This window comes from Protopterus annectens, chromosome 2.part1 (assembly GCF_019279795.1).
Source record: "Protopterus annectens isolate FY-2018-M chromosome 2.part1, PAN1.0, whole genome shotgun sequence".
NCBI lineage: Eukaryota > Metazoa > Chordata > Ceratodontiformes > Protopteridae > Protopterus > Protopterus annectens.
In genome coordinates this window covers 929116304-929141408 of record NC_056729.1, presented here as the reverse complement: position 1 = coordinate 929141408, position 25105 = coordinate 929116304, and the positions used below count along the sequence as shown (strand labels likewise).

Sequence of the window (25105 nt, the reverse complement as noted above, 5' to 3'; positions counted from 1 at the left end):
CTGCTACTAAAACTAAAACCATGCTCTCATGCCCCAGGCAACCTTTCATCTAACTTTCTCAAGCTAGCTGCCGATGGCATAGACCTTCTCATCACCATACTTATCAACTGTTCAATCCAAGAATCCTATGTGTACCCCTCCACTGGAAGGAGGAGGCAACAATACTGAAATTTCCAACTTCCGTCCTATAGCCATCCTGTCCCCTGTCTCAAAAGTCCTTGTAAAATGCGTACACTTGCAACTCCTTCCCTACCTCCTAGACAGTCAACTTCTTTCTCCAACTCAACATGGATTTAGATCTGGCCGTACTACTATCACTGCCCTTCTCTCCTTCCTTGACATCATCAACCGTGCCCAAGACTCTGGCAACATTGTATATACCCTTCTCCTTGACTTATCAAAGGCCTTTCATACTGTTTCCGACATGTCTATATTATTTCATCTGCTTAGTATGTCAGACGGCTAAAGGTCAACAGCTAAGGGTCAAAAACTGACAATGTGAAATGGCCAGTTAAGTGAATTCATTGATTGAGAAAGAATTTGCTTGGCCATTATCAGGAGTTTGCCCTTTCCCCAATGTAGAGCGATCTCGGAGTTGGTATATTTAGTTGGGGGGGTGAGGGGCAAAGCCGCCCACTTTGTTACGGCTTGGAAGTTTGTGTTACTTTGGCATGGTCAAGCAAATTCTTTCCCGATGAAAGAATTTGCTTAACTGTTCGTTCAACATTGTCAATTTTCGACCCTTAGCTGTTGATATTTAGGCGTTCGACAAGTTAAGCGGTCAGTGATTTAATATGGACCCTTTCCCACAACCTTCTCTTGTCCAAACTCTCTCTTCTCAATCTCTCCCCCTCCTCTATTAACTGGTTTTCCATTTACTTTTTTCTAATAGACTGCAAGCGGTCAAGTGGGAACCATAGTACCTCTTCCTTCCTTCACACTCCAACAGGAGTTCCACAAGGCTTAATACTGGGTCCCTTACTTTAACATCTTCATTAATAAATTTTCATCAATGGATTCCTAATACCAAACTTGTCCAATATGTAGACGATTCCACCATAATTTGCTATGCTCTCTCTCTCCCCCAAACTCATGCAACTAACACAAGATGCCTTCTGTTGTACCGTGTCATGGATGCTGAAAAATCACCTTGCTCTCAATGCATCCAAAACCAAATCATGATAACCCCGACTAACTCACTATCCCTGACTAACCCCAACTAGTGACCTCTATTTCTTAGGTGCCCTACCTTCAACTACTTCCAACTTTTTTCTCCCATTCCATTTCAGGAAGGGTCAATTGTATAACTGCTGTCTTCGGGCAGATAGCCTAGTACCTACCTATGAACCTATAACATGTCTTAAACCTGAATGTAATGTTATGTATATATGACTTTGAAAATAAATGTTATGTTTTGTAAAATGTTTTATAGTAAGTTAGTACTATATGTGCTAAATGTTGGTATTCCTTATTACTATAATCTGCTTGAAACTAGCATTTACTAAATGTTCAATGTGTATTATTATTTTGGAGTTTTTCTCCCCGGGCCACCGCTGAAAATGGACATATAGCCAGTCAGACTATCCCAGTCAACAAATGTAAAATAAATAATTGATCTTTACCCCCACCTAAAAACAACTCTGTCAATAAAAAGTCCTTCTCCGTAGTTAGTCAGAATAAGATTCCCATTGAAACAGTCTCCCATACAAAACGTCTAGGTGTTATCATTGATGAACATTTAAAGTTTAACATTTCTATACAAACTAGTATTAAGAAAACACACCAGAAGCTCAGAATGCTGTATCGTCACAGCCATTATCACATTCCCTCTTCCAAACATATACTGTCTATTTCCTACCTCATCCCCCTCTCTCTTGTATGGAGCCCCTCTTCTCACCAACCTTCAATCCTCCCTAAAGCCAAAACTGTCATCCTGCTACAATAAAATCTCTTAAGTTTGCTACTGGGACCAAATCCCTCCTCCCACCACTGTGATGCACTCTACTCCTTGAACTGGCTGGAACTCCCCCACTATCTCTCTTGCATTCAGTTGTTAACTGCTCACAAACTTATTTTCAAACCCTCTAACTGCCCTTTCCTCTCCTCCATACTCACCTTGCATCATCCTGACAGACTACTCAGGTCCAGTAACCAGAACCTCCTCAAAGTGTACAAATCCTTATGTGCACCTGGGCAATTTCTCCTGTCTTTCTCCCTCACTCGTCTATGGAATTGACTCCCCCCCCCCCCCCCACATTTGAATCACCTGAAACCACTCCGCCTTCAAGACCATGCTCCATTCCCATCTTTCTTCTCACTGGGAATGCTCATGCTCTCACCCCACCTGACACCTTCTATACAATTTCTGCTCCCCTATCCTTTTTTTTACCTCCTTTCTCATAACTCACCCTAGTGACTGCCTTCATTTCATTTCCACTCCCTCTCCCTTTTTCCTTTCTCATAACTCACCCTAGTGACTCCCTTCATTTCATTTCCACTCCCTCTCCCTTTTCTCCTTCCTCATAACTCACCCTAGTGACTCCCTTCATTTCATTTCCACCTCCTCTCCCTTTCCTCCTTTCTCATAACTCACCCTAGTGACTCCCTTCATTTCATTTCCACTCCCTCTCCCTTTTTTCCTTTCTCATAACTCACAATAGTGACTCCCTTCATTTCATTTCCACTCCCTCTCCCTTTTGTCCTTCCTCATAACTCACCCTAGTGGCTCCCTTCATTTCATTTCCAATCCCACTCCCTTTCCTCCTTTCTCATAACTCATCCTAGTGACTCCCTTCATTTCATTTCCACTCTCTCTCCCTTTCTTCCTTTCTCATAACTCACCTTAGTGACTCCCTTCATTTCATTTCCACTCCCTCTCCCTTTTTTCCTTTCTCATAACTCACCCTAGTGATTCCCTTCATTTCTTTTCCACTCCCTCTCCTCCTTTCTCATAAATCACCCTAGTTACTCCCTTCATTTCATTTCCACTCCCTCTCCCTTTTTCCTTTCTCCTAACTCACCCTAGTGACTCCCTTCATTTCATTTCCACTCCCTCTCCCTTTCCTCCTTTCTCATAACTGTTACGTTACACATTACTTTGAAAATGAAGACAAATACAGTTCTTTCTCTCTTTCAGTGGTATTTTTTAACTACAGTACACACGTGTGGGAGCCTCATGGAAAGCACTAGGGGAGACTCCCAGAACAAAAGAATACACAAGCTTATATACTGGTGATATTGGTGACAGTACAAAAAATATAAAATGAACCAATTAGATCATTATACAGGGCAATTAACCAATCAAAGGTTTACCCGTAAACATAAGGCAGTTCACATCATCATATCTCTAGGCAGAGAAAGAAAATCGGATACACTTCCAAGAAAAGGCACAATGGAATTTCTCAGAGTTCAGACCCGAATTTTAGAGATTCTCCAAGTAGAGCCCGAGGGGGGAACATTTTGGTTTTCTTGCCTCCCTTATTTCGGCGGTTTCAGGAAAAAGTAAGTAAATCCACATTTCTTGTAGAAAATTTTCGTATTTTTTGGATTATGGTAATTTGTGAATGTCTTAAAAGGGGCCACCTTGGCGTTTTTGTTGGTTGCTTGGTAGGACATAGAACAGTTACAACTAAAATAGGGTGTTTCATGGCTTGACAGTGTTGTGTTAGTGTTTAGAGGGAATCAGATTATTTGAGCCACTGGGATGCTCGACACCGCTTCGCAAGAAGATCACATAAAAAGCTGAAGCCAAGGGGAGAGAACCCGGCGGTCCCGGACGTAGGGTTCTTCTTGTGAAGGGTTAAGGGCAGAGGTTTACAGAGATGGGGTATGGTCTGCAGCAGATACTGCGTTTGAAGAGGATGTGCAGAGTAGAGGTTAGTACAGAATGGCTGGGCTGGGGGTGAGGCCAGACAGCTTTGTTCTGGGTCGGTGTCCCGCTCTAGTTAGGGGCCAGAGCTTTAGGTTTGCAAGAGTTCTGTTGGCTTCTCTTGGTAGCAGCTTTACCACTGAGGCTTCTCACAGCATTCGGGGCTCCAGCTGGCAAAACAGTTGCTTAAGTAACAGAGGTTCTATACACTCCTATTAGGGGTGCCTGGTTCCCTGAAGAGGTTTGGCTTAATTTTAGAGGAGTTTGATAACTTTGTCAAGTGTTCACAGGCTTCAGAGTCTTCTGTGGAGTTTCTAACAGAGTTAACACTTATCAAGATCTTATTACTCAATGATGAGAGTTTTACAGACTCTCCTTAGATTTTTCCATGATTCAGAGACTCTTCACTGCTCCAAGGGAGCACTCTGGCTGGGAGGGCAGGAAATGACTCTGATTCAGGAAAGGGGAAGGGGAATTCTTGTTTAGGATGATTCCTCCTGATTCTATTCCTCCTGTGTGTTTTGCATAGGCTACCCTTTATGCAGAAGAGGCCTAATGAACCCTGACTCCTTGCCTCCTGCTCCTGTTAAGCCACAGGAAGTGCCTAGGTGCCCCTCCTGAGCCTAAGCATTTTTACATCCTAGTTCTCACATGTTGAAAATCTGTTTCAGGGGGCCTAAGGTGTTAAAAGCTTCTTCTGTTGAAATCACTATTCTTAAGAGCCTAAGGAGAGGGGGTTGTTGTGGTTAAAGGGGTAAAGTTTTTGATAAAGAGGTCTACTCTACCCAGTGTCTGTTTCTCAGTCCTATATCCATAAATAAAAATATCTGAAATATTTTCTGGTGTTGGTCAGTGCCTCTGAAAAGAAAAAGGTAAGCCCATAAAAGAAATTGAGTAACTTCTATGGATTGTGCCATGAGTGATTGTAAGCAAGTGGGTAAGCATTCTCAGAGGTGTGCACTGATGCTGTTCAGGCCTCTTGTGGGGGTGGTGGCTGAAGGTATTGAGTGCCCTGCGGATGCTGGACGCTGTTCATGTGTGTCTTAGAGCATTGGTTGCTCTGCTTAAAGAATGGTTTGATGCTGTTTGGAAGTCTGTTGTTTGGGCCGCTATTGGAAGGCCAGTTAAAAAGAAAATGGAGCATTGGAAGCAGAAATTAAGACTGTTCCTTTGAACCTTTTGATGTGCCAAGGAGTTTAATGTGTGCTGCTTGGAGGCTGGTGGGAGGCAGTTTAATGGTTCAAAGCTAAAGTCTATGCAGACTGCGGTGCTTAGGAGCAGAGTAGCTCAGAAGTTCGTAGAGGCCCAGATCTGAGGCCCTTCACCTTAGGCTACCAGTGGTTGAAGGTCCTCTGGTAACTTCTGGAAATGCAGAGTGAATTCTGCCTTAAGTCAGCTGCCCAGTGACCTAGATCTTCACAGTTCTTGGAGTCTCCTTTGATTGTGTCTCAGGGGTCAGTCCTGGGAAGGAAGATTTCAAGACAGATGGATTTATTTCTATCATTCATGCAGTTACAGATTGGCAGTCATGCCGTTGCTCCCCTCATGCCAAAATGTTCCTGTTCCTCCTCTGTTCCTCCTCAGATGGGAACAAGCTTTCAGAACTCAGTTATCACAGATGAGCAGCCAGGGCCATTCTCCCTGTCAGAAAAAATGGCCACTTATCTCTCTATTCCACTCTGCAAGAAAGGTACTCAACACGTACCCTATTTGGATCCATCTAGATCCTGTTATTATCTGGTAACTGTTGATCTCAAGGGCTTGACGTTATGGCAACTGTGGCAACTGTCAAGCAAGCTGGGCTGGATGGTCCTCTCTCATAAATTGGAGTTCTTCAAAGCGCCTTTCATAAGGTTACAGCAAATCTTAATCGCTGCACTTTCGAACTGACGATTTGTTTCAGAGTATTCTGCATTGTTCTTTTGGCTTATCTCTGGCTCCAGTATTCACAAAGGTTCTGTTGCCGCTTTTAACTTGGAATTTTTCATTATCAGAGCATCAAGAACTCCTTGGGCTTATGCCCTGATTGCCTGGCTCAAAAGGAAGACACTACAAGTGATAGCTATATTCTGGCATAATTAACTGCAAAAGATATCCTGTACCTTGTGAGCAGAAATAGTCTGTAAAGGAAGACAGCACTCACATGTGTGCTTTCTGGGTGTGAGATCAAATACCAGTAGATGGCCTTTTAACCCAACCCCGGACAAAACTCTCTCAACTATCTGTCACTTTTATCTCATCAGTCATTAACTTCACTGCAGCATTAGTCCTTGGTGCATTGAGTTTCTCAGCATGTCAATTAACTGCATATCTATCTCAAAACTCAGCCAATATGAGCTGCAATAGTTTCTGCAAAATTCATGGCAACACAGCTGCCATCATTCCAAGATAAAGTCATTCAAATACAACCTTTGCTGTCAAAAGAATTTGTGTGGTGCTCAGGCACAGGACTCTGTGACCCAACTCTCTCTGACCGGCCAGGCGTCGAGTCAGATTTTAACGACAGATGACAGATGCACTGCTTCAGAAAGTGAATGCTGATGGAACAGAGATACAGAGATACAAGCCAAGTAGACTATCCAGCAACAGCATATCAATTGATCATAGCATCAGAGTTTGCAATTCCAGTCCAGGTTTCATCCAGGAGTTACAACTTCTAACAGACCAACATTCTAACAGACAACACACAACACACGTAACACATCAGGGGACAACATTCTTTCTTATAACTGGCTAAGCAATAGCCAGTTTCTATGGGGAGCAACAGATTAAGCCTGCAACTAACTCTTCAGCTCCTCTATGCCAGCAGCACAGATAAGATGGCCAGATATGAGAAACGGACAAATCATGGATCAGGCAAGTGAAACTGGAGAGTCACAGATGGGGAAGCCAGACATAGAAGCGTTCAACTCTCCACTTAACCACCAGCTGCTTCTCCACTATAAAAAGGGGTTTCATCAGTATTAAAGTGGACTCCATGTCCTGATCTTGGAAGAGACTCTTTTAAGTGGTCTTTTCCTTCCATTGTTGCCTCTTCAAAGGTATTATTTCCACCTCTGCAAGACAGGCCAGTATTGATAATTAGGAGACACAGACAATGAAGGATGACACTGATAGCTCCACTTCTAAGGAGTCTTACACAGAAGCACTTCAAGCCTCTTGATTTTTGAACCCTCATAATGTCCCCCATACCTGATTCCTCATCTGTTATCCCAGAAGGTCGGTCATCTATCTCTGGCATATTCTGTGTTGAATTCACCACAGCTCACAGCGTCTCTTGTTGAGCTCAAGCATTTCAATAATCTCCAGGCTCGGGCTAATCCTCTATAGAGTGTTGATGAAGAGCTAGTACTAACTAGTTTTTATTTCGAAATGGAAGATTTTTGAGGCCTTTCAATAAATTTTTGGAGTGCAGCTCTTCAATATCTTACTGAATTATTGGACAAGCTGAATTATTTCCAAATCATAAAGATTCATGCTGCATGTGTTTCAGCTCACTCTTATTTGATTTGTGGATGATTTTATCCCTCAGCTCATTTTATTTCGTTTTGTTCCCAGCCAGATATAGATGGCACCCGCATGCCTGTTTAGCCTGCTTGGGATCTCCTATTTTCTTAGAAAAAACTGCCTTTGACCCCTTTTGAGCCTGCAGCTACTTTGAATGGAAATATTTTTCATGGAAGACTGCTTTGCTGTTGGAATAGCCTTAAGCTGGAAGGAGTGTTAGATTTTGCAGGCCTTTGGCAGTAGAGGGTTTTTGTATTTTCCAGGAGGGGTTTTTGAGTCCATGGAACCCTTCCAGTTTCATGCTAAACTTTTCTTTCCTTTATGCCTAAACTTGCCTCTGTTGCCCCAATTACTTTAAATTCATTTGTAAATTTAAACAGAAGCTTTCAATTGTACAGGAAACAGCAGATATTCAAAAGCAAGTACACAGGCATTTGCGTTATTATTTGAGGCAGCAGGAATCTTTTTTTTTTCTCAGCAGTTACTATTTTTAGGTGCTTTCAAAACTTTTTCTAGGTGGATTGGCTTTTTTTATTGGCAGTTTTTTTTATTTTTATGCATGCAAAGAGGTTTATTGGCATCTAGGCCTCATTCCACTAGGGCTACTGCCACTTCCACATTCCACTAGATTCCTAGGGCTACACTTTCAGCAAGCATCTGGAAGGGGTGGCAACTAAGGATATTCTGGAAGCATCTCTACTTATATCAGTGCGCTAAGACTCTAGGCTGGTTTTGCCACAGCTGTTTTAGTTTTTAAGACTGGCAGCTTCTGCTTTTTAGGCATTTGCCAGCCTCCCCTCTGCTGCTTTGCAATTTCCTCCCTTACTCAGGACTGCAGCTAGGGAAGGCGAAGAACACCAGCAACAGCAAGGAAAAGGTGTACCTGCAGAATGTACCTATGTTTCCCCATAATCTGTTGCATTCTATCCTCCTCCAGAATTTACTGTGTTTTGGGTCCTGTGTGTATATGGGTTGTTTATATATATTATTTATATATTATTTGTATATATTGTTGTTTATTTTTACCTGTTTTTTTTTGGGACTTTTTTTTTTTGGGTCTCTTTTGGGTCTGGGAAAGAAAGGGGGAGAGGACGACTGAGGTCATGGCGTCTGTTACCCTGGCGTACTTGGCGACGTAGGCCGTCATGACCCGACCGCCATATACTCTGGTATTCGGGGCCGACTTGGGACGCCGGACTATACCAAATAGTCAGGACTGCAGCAAGGGAATCTCGACATCTACACATATGGGGTAGGTACAAAACTGTACTTTTCCTGTTTTCAAGCAGACTTGTTTTGTCAGCATTTTTCCATTGCTCTTAGTTCATTCAAAGTTCACAGTACAGTACACAGTACATCTTAATACATGCAGACTGTCACATACTCAGTTCCCTCAAACACATGCTTTGGCTGTTCATATTCTACAATCCCTCATTTGATGCTGTGTAAGCATCACAATTTAACCTATCATACATTTGCCCCAAATCTAACATAACCATGCTACTGGTCTTTTCATCATTGGAAAACATTGTCATTTCATCGTCTACATTCATAGCTGCAGGAATATAAAACTTAGGCACTTTCTTCACAGTTTTTGAAGACATTAATTTCAAGATCAGTGCCTTGATTAGAAATAAGACAAGAAAAGCAACAATTGCTAATACTGCAATTAATAAAATCAACTTCAACAGTCCACCTCCCCAGCCTGAGAACAGGTTGGTTAACCATGCCCATGTTGAACTATCGGCCTCTTTGGCCTCCGAGAGTTCAGAAATTCTTTGAATCAGTTCAAGATGGCTTTCAATTTCTTGCTGATTGTCAGGAATAAACGTACAGCACTCCTCCTTGATTAAAGCGCAAGTTCCTCCTTTCGCCGCTAGGGTGAAATCGAGAGCCATACGGTTTTGGAGTACTACAGCTCTCATAGCAGTCAGTTCATCAGTCACTAGTTCTAAGGTAGTAAATGTAGCATTGCTTAATATTTGAAGCAATTTAGATAGCTTTTTCAGTTCCCAAATTGATTTCACTGCTCCGTATGACTGAGTTATACCAGCCCATGATATGACGTCATCACCCAAGTCCATATGGGACAGTCCTTTGGTGCCAGCATGAGCTAAATCCTGGTGATAGATCCATGAAGCATCAACTTGACCTACCGGATTGGCAGGCTTCTTGACCTCTCGAATGTTCCAAATTTTTCCTTTAGGTAATGCAGATACATGTCGAATAGCTGGGACTAGGTAGCCCAGGAAGCAGCTGCCAGACCAGTTTCCATTTATATGCTTTTCTTCTGCACACAAAATAACAATTTTCTACTTTAATGGTGATGTTGATAGACTCGAAGCGATACCCAGCATCCTGCAGTCCTTGGAATATTTTCCAATAGACAGTTTCTATTTTCTGGGAAAAGTTAGCTATATAATTTTTAACAAGTTTTTTTATAGGTGAGAAATCTGTTACACAACCTAAATTGTCTGCATTGCAGTTATATACCACTGTTTTGTTACAATGGCTCCACCCTACTCTAGTTTTGCCAAGTTTTTGAAAACACACAGTTCTGTTTTGGCGGAAGGACAACTGTAATGCTGTCTTGTCCTTTGGAATAACATTTGATGTATCGTAGATCAGATTCATCCAGGTTTCATTAGACCCTAAAGGGACTATATTTAGCATCAATCCCCCATGAACAGTAGGAATAGCAGTGCAAATCCAGCAGTCCGAGACATTAAAGGATGACGCATAAGCGTATTTAATAGCTTGGTAGGTGTTGAAAGGTGGATGCCATGTAGCAAGTTTGGCATGAGGCCTAGGTGGAGCAGAAAATAAACATGGCCAGAGTAAAAATAACAAAACGACAAGAATAACCACCAGAATAGCTGTGCAGTACTTTTGTGGAAATGGTGGTTACGCTTGAATCATTTTGGGAGGGTGATGTTGTCCAAATGGATAAACATCAGGCATTGTCAGGTGCTGGTACAGTATGGCTTTGAGTACAAGTAGCAGTAGGTGGAGAATCAGGAGTTGCAAAAGGTAGAGGCTGTTGATCTTCAGATGGGATGACCTTCTTGATGTGCAATATGTGAATCCAGGTGGGTGAGCCTTGTAGTCACACCGCTGATGATGTCGTCAGTAGAAACAGGAAGGGCCCCTTCCAGCGTGGCTGAAGCGCTGTTTTTCGAGAGAATGACTTCACGTACACCCAATCTCCTGGTTGCAGTGTGGAAGACAGGAAAGGATCAGGGATATGTTGAGCCGCTGCTACCTGGCGGTGATGAAACTATAAAAAAAGAGACAAGAGAAGTGCAATATACAAGGATATCATGATCAAATGCATCATACTCAGAAAAGGGTGGTGGTGGAGTCTTGGGCATACGCATAGTGCGGCCCATGAGGATTTCATGAGGAGAAAGACCTTTTAGTAGGATGTACTTGCGCTCTCATAGAGAGTAGGGCTAGAGGTAGGACCTGTACCCAAATGAGGCCTGTTTCAGTAGTAATTTTAGCCAGTCTAGTTTTCAATGTCCGATTCATGCGTTCAGTAATACTTGATGCCTGTGGTCTATATGGACAATGAAATTTTAAAGTGATGCATAACATTTTACACAGCGAATCAATTAACTGAGCAGTAAAATGTGTTCCACGGTTCGAATATATTTGAAAGGGAACACCAAAACGAGGTATCAATTCATAACAAAGTTTCTTAGCAACTGAAATAGCATCATTTGTTACACATGGGTAGGCTTCTAACCACCCAGAAAAAACATCTACAACAGTTAAAACATTTTGGAAATGAGCACAAGGTGGAAGTTCAATAAACTCCCATTGCAAAGCACAAAATGGTCCCAATGGTTTTGGCAGTGGTTGTGCAGGAGCCATAGTGCCTTTTGAAATGTTATACTGTAAACGAAGCATGTGCTCAAAAAATGCTGTACAGAAGCAGAAGGTCCTGGGGCAAACCAATCCTTTTGGATTTGTTTTATTAACGCTTGTACCCCGACATGGGCTGGCAAATGATACGCTTTAATAAGAGAATTTAACATGGACATTGGGCAGACCAATCTACCATCTGGATGTTGCCAAATGAGATCAGAGCGTTTAAAACAACTTTGAGCCAGCCATGTTCTCCTTTCTGATTCTGGGACTTCATCCTGTAAAGCTTTTAACACTATGGTATCAAAAGTAACCATTGGTTGCAGAGGCTGTAAAAAACTGTCACTGAACAGTTTGTGAGAGAGCAGCCTGTTTAGCAGCCCAGTCAGCTAAATTATTGCCCTTAATTTCAAGAGAGTCATTAGATTGATGGGCTGCACATTTAACAACAGCAAGTTCAGAAGGTAGCGGTACGTCTTGTAGCAAGTTATTGATATAAAAATGTTTTTTAACGGAAGCCCCGGAAGATGTTAAAAAACCTTGTTCCTTCCACAATATACCAAAATCATGAACAACATCATGGGCATAATGGGAGTCAGTATATATAGTAACAGACTTGTCCTTAGCTATTTTGTATGCATTTGATAATGCCACTAGTTCCGCAGCCTGCACGGAAGTGCCTGGGGGTAATCGTGCTGACTTTAAAACTTCATTTGGAGTACAGACTGACCAAGCAGCTTGGAATTCACCAGAGTTTGTTCGTAAGCAGGATCTAGCAACAAAAAGAATTAAATCAGGATTTTGCAAAGGAGTGTCATATAAATGTAACCTAGGAGAAAGAACAGAGTTAACTACAAGCACACAATCATGTGGTTCACCCTCATCCGATGTTGGTATTAAAGAGGCAGGGTTCAGTGGTGGGCAGCGTATGACTTGCAGGGCAGGATTATTTATTAAACTTAGGTCATACTTAGTAAGCCGTGCATTTGAAAGATACTGTGTTTTTGTTTTTAGAAGTAGAGCTTGAACAGCATGTGGGACTGCTAATATAGTATCATGTCCCAAGGTTAGTGGGGCTGCCATATCAACCAAAACAGCGGCAGCTGCCACAGCCCGTAAACAAGCCGGGTAACCAGAGGCAACTGGATCTAGCTGAGTGCTATAGTAAGCAATAAGTCGGTAGCCTCCAATGCGTTGCTGAGCTAGGAGACCCAAGGCAGTCTTGTTTCGCTCACAGCAAAAGAAAACAAAAGGTTTGGAATAATCTGGCAACCCTAAGGCAGGAGGATTTTACCAAAGCTGTTTTGATAGCCTGAAAAGCCTCATCGTGTTGTGACATCCAGGGTAAAGGTTCCGTAATATCCTTTTTTAGGAGTTGTAACAGGGGAACAGAAATTTCTGAAAAATTAGGCACCCACTGTCTACAGTATCCTGCTAGGCCAAGGAATCCTCGCAGCTGCCTCTGGGTTACAGGGTGTGGGGCACTTTGAATAGAAGTTATACGATTTGGGAGTATTTGACGAGAACCCATTGCAATAATATGTCCCAAATACTACACCTTTTCCTGACAGAATTGTAATTTTGATCTATTTACTTTAAACCCTCGTGTAGCTAAAAAGTTTAACACTAGAAGGGAATCTTCCCTACATGAGTTACTGTCTGTTGAAGCTATAAGAATATCGTCCACATATTGGACTAGAACTGAACGTGATGGTAGTTGCAGATCATGTAACTGTCTATGCATCTCTCTAGAAAATAAGATTGGGGATTCTACGTATCCCTGGGGCAATCGAGTTCAAGTATACTGCTGACCTTTGTAGGTAAATGCAAACAAATACTGACTGTTGGGATGTACTGGAATAGAGAAAAAAGCTGATGAAATATCTATTACTGTAAAACATCTTGCAGTAGGTGGGATACAGCTCAAAATAGTAGCTGGGTTTGGTACAATTGGGAAAACGGGCAAAACAGCTTTGTTAACTTCCCGCAAGTCCTGCACAAATCTGTAAGCTTGTTTACCAGGTTTTTTCACTGGTAATATTGGGGTGTTATATGGGCTTGTGGTGGGTACTATGATCCCTTGCTGTTCCAATGCAGAAATAACAGGGACAATACCAGATATAGCCTCAGCTGTCAAAGAGTACTGTGGTACCCGCGGCAACTTTGCTCCTGGTTTTAGGGTTATTTTTACAGGCGTAGCTGAGGTAAAAAACCCTACATCATTGTCATGTGTAGTTCACAGGTGAGAGGGTAGGGAATGTAAATACTCGTTTCTGTTAGAATCTGACTGAATACACATCATCTGTAAAATGATAGTGTCATCTAAGGCTGCCAGGGTACTATCCTTATGGTCTGAAGGTACTTGGAGATAAACTCCATCAGCTGTGCAAAAAATGGTGGCCCCCATTTTGCAAAGCAAGTCTCTTCCTAATAGATTTAAAGGTGCTGAGGGTCCTACTAAAAATGCATGGTTAGCCTGTAGAGGTCCCAAAGTTGCTAGGACTGGAACAGTTTCAGAATACTCAATAGGTATACCAGAGGCACCCACTCCTCTAGTTATTTTGTCGGAGAGGGGAACATTCATGGCTGCTTTGCCAGCTAGCATGGATTTAGTTGCTCCGGTATCAATTAAAAATGGATAGGGTGTATTTTTAACCAGTAACATAACGTGGTCCATCCTGATCCACAGGAATAAAAGGGCACACTTGCTGTTGTTTCTGTTCAGGGAACCTTCATTGTGGTTGCTGATGACTGGTCGGCATCCAATTAGAATTCCACTGATGTGACGCATCAGTGTATGGTGCAGGTTGCTCAGCCAAATATGGACACTCATTTTTCCAATGGCCTACTTGGCCACAGTTGAAACACACTGTCTGATTACTAGAATTCTGGGGTGGGACCGACTGTGTTTCCTGCCAGTTTTGTCTGTTCTGATTTCCTGCTCCTTGGCGTCCACCCCTCCCTCTCCCTCACCCTCTACCCTGTTGACCAGTCGGTTGGCCAAAAGCACTATACATTCAGATTTGTGCTTTTACTTATTTCTCCTGTAAATCCTTCTTTTCTTTAGCCAAATGGTCAGATAGGTATTGTACCTGCTGGACTAACTCATGTAAGCCCAAACTAGGCCAGTTTAAGCATGCTTCCTTTAACTTGTCCCTCACCTGAGGGCATAACCCATCCACAAAAGCAGCTGACAGCCCGCTTTGTGCTGGTCCTTCGGTGGGCTCTGGGTACCCGGAATATGCCTCGAAGGCTTCAGTGAGGCGATTTAAGTATTCGTCTACAGCTTCATCCTCTTTCTGTATGACTGATTTAATTTTCCACCAATTGGGAGTAGGTGGCACTATTACAGTGGTAGCATCGACTATACGTTTCCTAACCGCCTCAAACCCATTTTCCCCTTTTATGTTGTGCTTCGGTGTTGGGGTAGGAACATTAGCATGATCCCAGATACGTTTCATCAGATCAGCTGGGACAGCGTATTGGAGAACAGCTCTAATCTCTTTTATGGTAGGGTTTTGCAGACAAATATGTCCTGCCAATACGCGTTGAAACTTCGCTGGGTTAGTACGAGTGGGTGGAAGTGATTTAGTAATCGCTTGAAAATCAACTGCTGACCACGCCCTAGGTACCACTACAGTAGCCGGTTGTCCCGCATCCCTAGCATGTGCTGGGTTTGGGACTTCTCTCAATGGGAATACTCCTTCATCTGATGGGCTAGTGCCCAATTCAGAATCAGAATCCGGGTTAGATTTGTCCAAACCAATGTAGCCGTCATTGTCTTCAATCACAATTGGGCATTGCTTGTAATATTTATCCTTGAGTAAATATACGGCTTTTTTATTGTGATATATTTTCAGCTGGCTAGACCTAGTGTAGAAAACTATTTGTGCTTTTCTTTTTTGCTGTTTTTTTGTCTTAGAACGGGTTAGTCTAGGTGAAGGTTTACCTGTATCTATTTGGCCAGGTTGTTCTATAATCGGTCTGCTAGATTGGCCTCCCATTGCCTGATCTCCGCTTCCAGAGTCGGGAGCCATCTGCTCTTCTACCCGCTGGCCTTCACCCTCTATTTTGGAGCTGACTGCTCCGTCTTGAACCTGTGAAGGCTGATATTGTGGTGGAGGAGCCGTAGGGGATGGGGGGAACCATGGGTTATCATCCTCAGATAATTCAGTTATTTGCAATTTACTTAATTCCTGTACAGGATATAATCCCTTAAAGGGTGGTTCCCTTAAGCGTTTACCGTCTGCTACATCTAGATTACTCGCAGTATGCCGCAGTTCCTTTATCTGCTCTTTTAGTTTTTGTTGATTGTCCTTAAGACTACTGACGACCGAGTCATTTTCCCTTTCTTTAGCCTCACACATCCAATCATTAAAAGCTGCCCTGCACAACCCTGGTATTTTTCCTTTCTTTTTTAATTTCTTTCTCAAGTTAGTCAAAATATCTTTATTAAAACTATAATTTTCGGGAAAAGCAAGGTCACCGTAATTTTTAGTAAGGTCGATCCACTGATTTAAAAACATGCAACTGCCCCGGGACACACGGTAAAACATATAACCAGCTGGTGTACCTCTTTCTGGCTCATTTATTTTTCCCGCACTCGCTCCAATTTTCACTCAGAGCTATACCTGTGTAGTACAGGTTTAGCTAAGGCATTATATAAACGTCTTGTTACCCCACTATCATACCTCCTTTCATACGTATGTCGCCAGTATTTTCGTATTAACCCAGACTCATACTGCGCATTCAATAGCAGAAAAGAAATGCATGCCACTTACCTCAAAACAACTGAATGAGAGAAATCATAGCATTTTCTGCATAAAAAAAAATATTTATTTGCAAATCTTTAAAGCAGACAGGTGCAGAAAATTAAAGAAACACTGCAGAAACAGAAAAGTCTGTTATGGGCCCTTTTGTTAGCAGTATTTCGTTCAGTTCTTGACTGCTGCAACTTGTTCTTAATTCAGATCCGAGTAAACAGCACCAATTGTTACGTTACACATTACTTTGAAAATGAAGACAAATACAGTTCTTTCTCTCTTTCAGTGGTATTTATTAACTACAGTACACACTTGTGGGAGCCTCATGGAAAGCACCAGGGAGACTCCCAGAACAAAAGAATACAAAAGCTTATATACTGGTGATATTGCTGACAGTACAAAATATATAAAATGAACCAGTTAGATCATTATACAGGGCAATTAACCAATCAAAGGTTTACCCGTAAACATAAGGCAGTTCACATCATCATATCTCTAGGCAGAGAAAGAAAATCGGATACACTTCCAAGAAAAGGCACATTTCCTGTTTTCAAGCAGACTCTTGTTTTGTCAGTATTTTTCCATTGCTCATAGTTCATTCAAAGTTCACAGTACATCTTAATATATGCAGACTGTCACATACTCAATTCCCTCAAACACATGCTTTGGCTGTTCATATTCTACATAACTCACCCTAGTGACTCCCTTCATTTCATTTCCACTCCCTCTCCCCTTTTCCTTTCTCATAACTCAGCCTAGTGACTCCCTTCATTTCATTTCCACTCCCTCTCCTTTTCCTCCTTTACCATAACTCACCCTAGTGACTCAAATCATTTCATTTTCACTCCCTCTTTTCCTTTCTCATAACTCACCCTAGTGACTCCCTTCATTTCATTTCCACTCCCACTCCCCTTCCTCCTTCCTCATAACTCTCCCTAGTGACTCCCTTCATTTCATTTCCACTCCCTCTCCCTTTTCTTCTTTCTCATAACTCCCCCTAGTGACTCCCTTCATTTCATTTCCACTTCCTCTCCCTTTCCTCCTTTTTCATAACTCACCCTAGTGACTCCCTTCATTTCATTTCCACTTCCTCTCCCTTTCCTCCTTTCTCATAACTCACTCTAGTGACTTCCTTCATTTCATTTCCACTCCCTCTCCCTTTTTTCCTTTCTCATAACTCACCCTAGTGACTCCCTTCATTTCCACTCCCTCTCCCTTTTTTCCTTTCTCATAACTCAGCCTAGTGCTTCCCTTCATTTCATTTCCACTCCCTCTCCCTTTTTCCTTTCTCATAACTCACCCTAGTGACTTCCTTAATTTCATTTCCACTCCCTCTCCCTTTTTCCTTTTTCATAACTCATCCTATTCACCTTTCATTGTTCTTCCCTCTTGCTCTAATTCTTCCTCCCTTTCACCTCATGAAACTTTGAGTGCATAAATGCCTGCACTCCAAATTATACTTATGACTCCAGAATACTTAATGTTTTAATTTCATTCAATGCTTTGTTACGACACCTTGCTCAAATGTTGTTATTCTGTCTTCCATATTACTGTGTTTTTAGTAGTTTTGATAATTGTACTGTACTTAACTTTGTTAATATTAGCTTTGTAATAATTCTACGTGGAGCTGTTCTCCCGGGGCCTCCATTGAAAACGGGCTCATTTTGGCCCAGTGGACTTTCCCAGTTAACAAATTGCAAATAAATAAAAAAGTAAGTGAAAATGAGATGATAGCTGCCCTTAAATAGGTAACACAGTTGTGTGTGGCAACAACCAGGGCATGCTTCTTTGAGGGATGGGATGGCAACTTCAGAGAGAGGTCCTTCTAGAGGACTAGATCAGCTCTTTGAAAAAAGTGTGCATGTAGTTAATTACCTAGAGAACAGAGAGACCTGGCAAACTAAAAGTTAGTTTTAGGAATTTAGGCACAAGGCATTATTTCCAAGGGGTCACCAGTGGTCTGGTCTTGAGAAGAATATATTGCATATTAGTATTGGTGATTTTTCTGTAAAATAGGTTGGAGTGATCTGATATTGGAGTTAATATCAGTTCATTTTTAGCTTGATGGGGGTTGCTACTGGCCAGTGCAGTGCTGATAGAGGACCTGTTGAAGCACTGGTAGTACGTTGTGTTTTTTGGAAGGGGTAGGAACTTGTAACAGACAACCTGAGCAGGACAAGGAGCTGTGATCTTTCAATATATAGAAGGCACCATTCTCATTATTTTAACCATGTCCCAGGAGGGATTTTTACCTTTTGCTTGAACATTTTTGCATCTACATGTGAGTTATTCAGTAGCTTGTAAACTATTCTTATTTTCCTTTAAATAGAAAATACATTTCAAGGAATGTAAAATGCAGAAATAAGTAGCCATTCCAAATATTTGTTACTTCACCGAGTTCATAACGATTCTTGGTAGTCTGTCTGTAGTGAGCTTTCTTAGGTCTAACCCATCATAATGGGACACAGAAGTACCAAAAATGGAGTGAATTCAAAAGCATCACCATGTGAGGGAGACATTAAAGCATATGTACCGTTAGATGTAGAGTAGATGAAAAAGTTTAAAACCTACATAACTTTATAAATGCATATTGCTGTGCAGAACAAGCAAATTAATTGAACCTGTTGCTGAAATATAATTCAAGATGATGATGTGCATGTCATTTTTACTTTTTTCTTCTTTCCTAACAAATGCTAAATATTGTACTAATTTTACAATGACAATAAATTACTCTTAATGTTCATGTGGGGGGGGGGGGTAATGACACATCAAGTTCTTACCGAAGTACTTTGCTTTACCTCAAAATTTGACACGATACAGTGTACCATAATCACACTAAAACATTCTTGTTTTGTTTTCTTCAACTTTACGTAATTATGAACTACTGTGTGCTACTAGTGATTTTATAATGCAACAGTTCCTTATTGTGTAATGTACCATATCAGCCTTGAAGGAGTCTGTTTTTGGCTACTGTCAAAAGTTATTCTTTAGCTTTGTTGGTTTACTCCATAATTGTATTAATTGGCATCATATGCTATCTCCAGAAGGTCCTGTCCTTTCGATGTTTTAACAAAAGAAATTTAAGAGATTTAATCAATACATTTAAAAAACAAAAACATTTTAATTCAAATTCTTGTTTTGTTTTTGTTTGAAGGTGGTGTGACAAGAATGACAGTGTCATTGGTTGTCATTGTGTTTGAGTTGACTGGCGGGCTGGAGTACATTGTCCCTCTCATGGCTGCTGTAATGACCAGCAAGTGGGTTGGTGATGCATTTGGAAGAGAAGGCATTTATGAAGCACATATTCGTCTAAATGGGTACCCGTTCTTGGATGCCAAAGAGGAATTTACTCATACTACTCTGGCGGCTGATGTAATGAGACCGTCTAAAAATGATCCTCCTCTTGCAGTACTGACTCAGGATAACATGACAGTGGAGGATATTGAGAATTTGATCAATGATACAAGTTACAATGGTTTTCCTGTGATTGTGTCAAGGGAGTCTCAAAGATTAGTAGGATTTGCATTACGAAGAGATTTAATCATCGCTATAGGTAATCTTTTGACTGTTATTTTAAGACAAATTTCATTTGAATATAGTTCATTCTAATATCTGAATATGTATAAAGTGCTTTAAGGAAATAGGTCTCCTTTTTTTTTTCACTCAAGTTTATTGCATTTATCTACTTTTAGGTCTGTGGTATTGCATAATTACATCTCTAAAACATATCTCTTACCCACTACTGTCATCCCCTAAATTAAGTGGATGCCTACTGTCCATGTTCTTATTCTTTTGGATATTGGCTAAGGGACTTTAGCAGATGTTGTCCTGCAATATTTGGATATTACTACCATTTTTTTTTCCTGAGGTGACTTAGGAAATCCTGGCTAAAGTTGTGTATAATGTTATTTTTCAACATTTAGATCACTGTTGCAGTAACCTAAGCTGTATGGGTTATATTTGTGCCTAGGATATGACCACCTTCTGTCTTTCAAATTTATGGGGCTCCTACCATGACCCAAACTGTCACTGGCATGAGCAGTACCATATAAGAGTCAGTTTGGATGATAAAAGCCTCAAGTGTTTTTTGCTACAGAAGTACTCTACCTTTGTGGCACTGACAGTCCTCTAACATTCAAGGCTGGGTAGATGAGTTCCTCTCCCGGGAAAACCTTCCACTACATAATTTTTCTACGAAAAAAATGTTTTTTGTTTTCAGTACAACTTTTTATTTTATGCTAGGAAATATTTGTACTTGGACTGCTGTGTTGGGTTAAATTATTTTGACTTGTATTTTGCTTTTGTGGGAAGACTGCATAAAAATCTGCTATTTTTTTAACTGTACATTTTACTGCAGAATACTTGTGTGTGGTACATGATTTGGTACTTTTGTGGTCTATTTATATCAGAACCTTAATTTTCCTGTCAAAAGGTTTACAGGCTCACTCAGGCTCTACTAACCTGCTCGTGAGGTGTCCTTCCCAGCTTGAAAATAGAGCAAGTGTTAGTCTCCACACTTTTTGCTTCCACATCTGCAAGAAGAAAGTTGTTAGTGAGTCTTTGGGTGTCTGTCCAAATCTACCAGTATCTCAGTCAGTGGGTGAATCTGCTGTAACCAAAATGGGTTCCTCAGACAATCAGTCTTTTGCCCTTTGTCCCTCTGGTGTAGTGTCTAGGAAAGCCACTAAGAACATGGCAGAATGGCATTGCAAATGTAGGGTTGCCCTCGCTGTGCAAAGGAGGATCACTGTTGGCATGCTGAGGGGTGGGGGTGGATGAAGATCAATGCTTATTTTGGGGTAAGGTACTTAATTCCTGGGCTAGTGCTCCTGTCATATGTGGGACATTTCCAGGGAGTCTCCCAGTAAGAAAAAGTAGAAACTTAAAAATATTCCTTCTCTTACTTTCTATAAACAGGGAAAACTTGACAAGGGATTATTCTTTGCTTTTAATGTATTAAACCCTGGCACCTCACTATTTTCTAATAGAAAAAGGAAAAATAAAAAGGTTTCTCTCACAGTCTGATAGTGATTTTCAGTCAGGTGAGCAGTGAAGGGCGGAGAAAAGGGATTCCTCTGTTAATTATCCTTAAGTTGAAGATTCTGATTCTGAGAAGTGTTTCTGCAGCTTTCCCCCTGAGAGATTTATTTCAATGGGGAAAAAAATTGCTGGGAGATAGGAATTTCATTTTTACAATTTGTTACAAATTGAGTTTCCCTGACAGTCACCCCACCCGAAAATGTCTGACAGATTGTATAAAGTACATCAGACAGACAAATCAGATCCTGCAATGATATTGTTATCCAAGTCTCCTACTGCTAACTCCATTCCCCTCTGTCAACGATGGGAAAGCTTTGACTCATTTGGGAAAATAGTTTATTCTTGTGCTACTTCAACTTTCAGAATTTTGAACTTCAGTGCTTAGACATTTTTACTGGATTATTTTGAGAAAAAAATAAAATTATTTTGTTTTATTTTATTTTGAATTTGTTAACAAGGGTGGAGCACTAATTCCATTGGACCTATTTCATTCTCAGCCCAGGGTATACATAACAGATGTATTATGTTATGCACAGAGTAAATGACAAAATGTAGTAAATACATATAGTGTATACAAAGTGAAGGTTGTAGTTGGCTTGAGGGTGTAAATGCAATTGTTTATAGGCTCATAGACTAGTACTAGGCTACTGCGGTGGTGGTGCTGCGGTAGCGTCACCTCACAGTAAGACGTTGTCCTGTTCGATTCTCAGCTAGAGTGTCTTCTGTGTGGAGACATGCGTGAATGGGCGTACCTTCGTTGAAGGTTGTGGGTCATGGCCGGCAACTCGGCATGTAAAAATCTACTGCCAATCAGTAGCGGACCGGAGTCCCGCTGTGGCGACCCCTAACCAGGAAAAGCCGAAAAACTTAACAACAAGACTAGTACTAGGCTAACTGCCCTTGTGGGCCATTTTAAGCTTTGCCAATTACCCCATGTGAGAATCAAACCCTGCACCTTGTATCTCTAAGGCAAACACCTTACCATTATGCCAGCCTCCCACCCTAGGGATAGTAATGATTGGTAATAATTGGTAATGATATTATATACAGAGTGACTGACAAAGCACAATATGTGCATGTATTATGTATAGAATGGAAGTCAGAGTTGGCATGCTGAAAGAATCTCAGTCAAAAATAGAGCCTATGCAGAGGGAAGAAGGATATGAAGAGGTTAAGTTATATGATCAGAGAGAGATAACAGTTAACATTTTCCTAGATTCTTGAAATGTGCTTTTATTTCTGATTGGAGAACAGGGTAATAGGAATAATATTTAAGAAAATAAGGGAGCCATTCCCACAGTTTGGGATCAAGGACTGATAAAGCATGGTCCATGCATGGAAGCCTTGCCTGGGGGGGGGGGTTGCAGGAGAGGACATGAGTGGTTAACATTTCTAAAGTTGTATGTTGGTGCATTTCTGAATAGTCTGTAGGTTAGTGGAGAGAAGGTGGTGCTATTCTTGACAAGTTTAAATAGCTGAGAGGTAAGTAGAAAGTCAACACATTGTTTCACAGGTAGCCAGTTGGCTTTGAAGAGGTGCTCATTTCTTGGGGGGGGGGAGGAATGAATCTGCAATGGCATTTGAGATGTACTGAATGATGGATACATTTCTTTTAGAGGCTGTGGTAAACAGAGGGGGGACAATATTATAGCTGAGCCAGTAAGGTACCTTTCTTCTTCTTCTTTCGGCTGCTCCCATTAGGGTTCGCCACAGCAGATCAACTGTTTCCATTTCTTCCTGTCCTCTGCATCTTGCTCTGTCACACCAACCACCTGCATATCCTCTCTCACCACATCCATAAACCTTGTCTTAGGCCTTCCTCTTTTCCTGTTACCTGGCAGCTTCATCCTTAGCATCTTTTTTCCCAATATACTCTGCATCCCTCCTCAGCACATGTCCAAGCCAACATAATCTTGCCTCTCTGGCTTTGTCTCCAAACCTTCCAACCTGGGCTCACCCTCTAATATACTTATGCCTAATCCTGTCCATCCTCATCACACCCAGTGCAAATCTTAACATCTTCAACTCTGCCACGTCAAAGTCTTGACTCCTGCCTTTTTGTCAATGCCACTGTCTCCAACCCATATAACATAGCTGGTCTCACTACCCTCTTGTAGACCTTCCCTTTCACTCTTACTGGTACTCGTCTGTCACAAATCACTCCTGACACTCTTCTCCACCCACTCCATCCTGCCTGTACTCTCCTCTTAACCTCTCTTCCACACTCACCATTACTCTGAACTGTTGATCCCAAGTACTTAAACTCATTCACCTTCGCCACCTCTACTCCCTGCATCCTCACCATTCCTCTATCCTCCCTCCCATTCACACACATATATTCGGTCTTAGAAGGTACCTTTACTTATGGCATTTCCACAGAGTCTGGCTAGAAAAGAGGAAGTCCTCTTTGCCAAGAATAGTAGACAGTTGATTTTTGTCTGTGTGTGTGTGTGTGTGTGTGTGTGTGTGTGTGTGTGTGTGTGTGTGTGTGTGTGTGTGTGTGTGCATATAATCCAGGTGGAATTGGAAATTTGAAGAGTTCAACCAAATCCCTTTGTATTTTAATGAAGTGGCATTTTCAGTCATGTTATTAAGATGGTCAGGGATTTTTAGTGGCCTGGAGATGGAAGTGAGCATTTGCCTAGTGCCAAAAAGTGTTGTTTGCTTTAGAGGAGTTTAGCAGTAAATGTTTATCTTTGACTCATTTAATAAGAGCATGAAAATCATCCTGAAGTTTCAGTTCAAGGGAAGAGATGGTGTGGTTAGAGCAGAATACGACCATGTCATCAACATAAAGCAGGAGAGGAAGATGGGGTAAGTTAAAAGGAAGTTTATTAATATAGATAGAAAAGAGGAGAGGAGAGGTGCCAGAATCAATCCCTGGGGACAACTTTCTGCAGAGGGACTGATGTACAAGTTGTTTAATTGAAATTAACTGCTAAGTGGCAATTAGAAAGGTAGTTTTTGAATCAGGACCGTGTGTAACCACTAATGCCTATTTCAGTGAAATTATTTAGGAGAATTGAGTGGGTGACAAGATCAAGGGCTCTGGTGAGGCCAATAAAATGGATTTGATCTAGTATTTAGGCCTTTGTCCATTCCAAGAAGAATATTGTTGCTGAATGCCCAGACAGCAGGGCATGTACTGCAACCTGGGCAAAAGCCATGCTGCTTTTGAGAGAGAAGGGTAGTATTAGTTGATGTATTGAGTGAGTGTCAAGTAAAGGAATTTTTACAGAATCTTTCTTAGGGTAGGGAGAATGGAAATGGGCTGAAAGTCTGATGGATTGGATTTGTTAGGGAGAAAATTGACCATTCCTTTTTTTTTATGTGTAATACACATGAAGATGTGTTTCAGTGGGATTATGCTGTTGTCTCTACAGTGATAAACCATGGGTGAAGGTTGTATGTACAGGGAAGGATATCTATTTTAATCTGTTCAAGCAGAGGTTAGATGTCCTTTGATAAGGTAGTTCTGAAGTAGAATGGAGTTGAGGTGGGAGTGTCAGATGCAGTTTGGAATTGGCTAGGGAAAGGGCTGGGAAGATTCCTTAAATGAGAAAGAAAATCAGTGGCAGAAGTTTGAGAGTATGGGAAGTCATGGATGGAATCTTGTAAGAAGGTTGACATCTTCCCAGAAGTGTTTGGGTGATTTTATTAGCAAGGACTGGTATGATTTATTAGGTGAATTCTATGACAGTGTGCAGCTTACTTGGAAAGGTGATGTAGCTGGGTCTAACACTATCTGTTTATAGTAGCAGGAAATGCTTTCCAAGAATGCTATGCCTTCTCTCTATGAGTTTTAGAAGAGCTATTAGCTTTCCTACTTAAGAAGTTAAAATTTCTTTAAATTCCTTAATTGTGTTTGTTTTTCAGGTAAATAAACACTCTTTAAGTGTTATGATTCTGCTGATGTTTCCAGAGCTGCTCTGTTACAAGAAGCTTTGCTTGGTTACATTCTCAGAACCACCAAAAGATGTAAAAGCTGAGATTTTGAATTCTTCCTTGGACAGAGATGTTGCCAGTGTCCTTAAAAATGTGATGAGACAGTGAAATT

General features: G+C 41.3%; 1 protein-coding gene across 7 annotated transcripts in view; it reads left to right on the top strand.

The window, feature by feature from the left end:
* Positions 1 to 25105, top strand: part of CLCN3 (chloride voltage-gated channel 3) — a 1613231-nt gene that overhangs the window by 1136090 nt on the left and 452036 nt on the right. For all 7 annotated transcript variants that reach the window (XM_044062561.1, XM_044062563.1, XM_044062565.1 and 4 more), the window contains one exon: positions 19163 to 19561. In XM_044062561.1, the coding sequence (XP_043918496.1) occupies positions 19163 to 19561 (399 nt within the window). The remainder of the gene's footprint in view (positions 1 to 19162; positions 19562 to 25105) is intronic.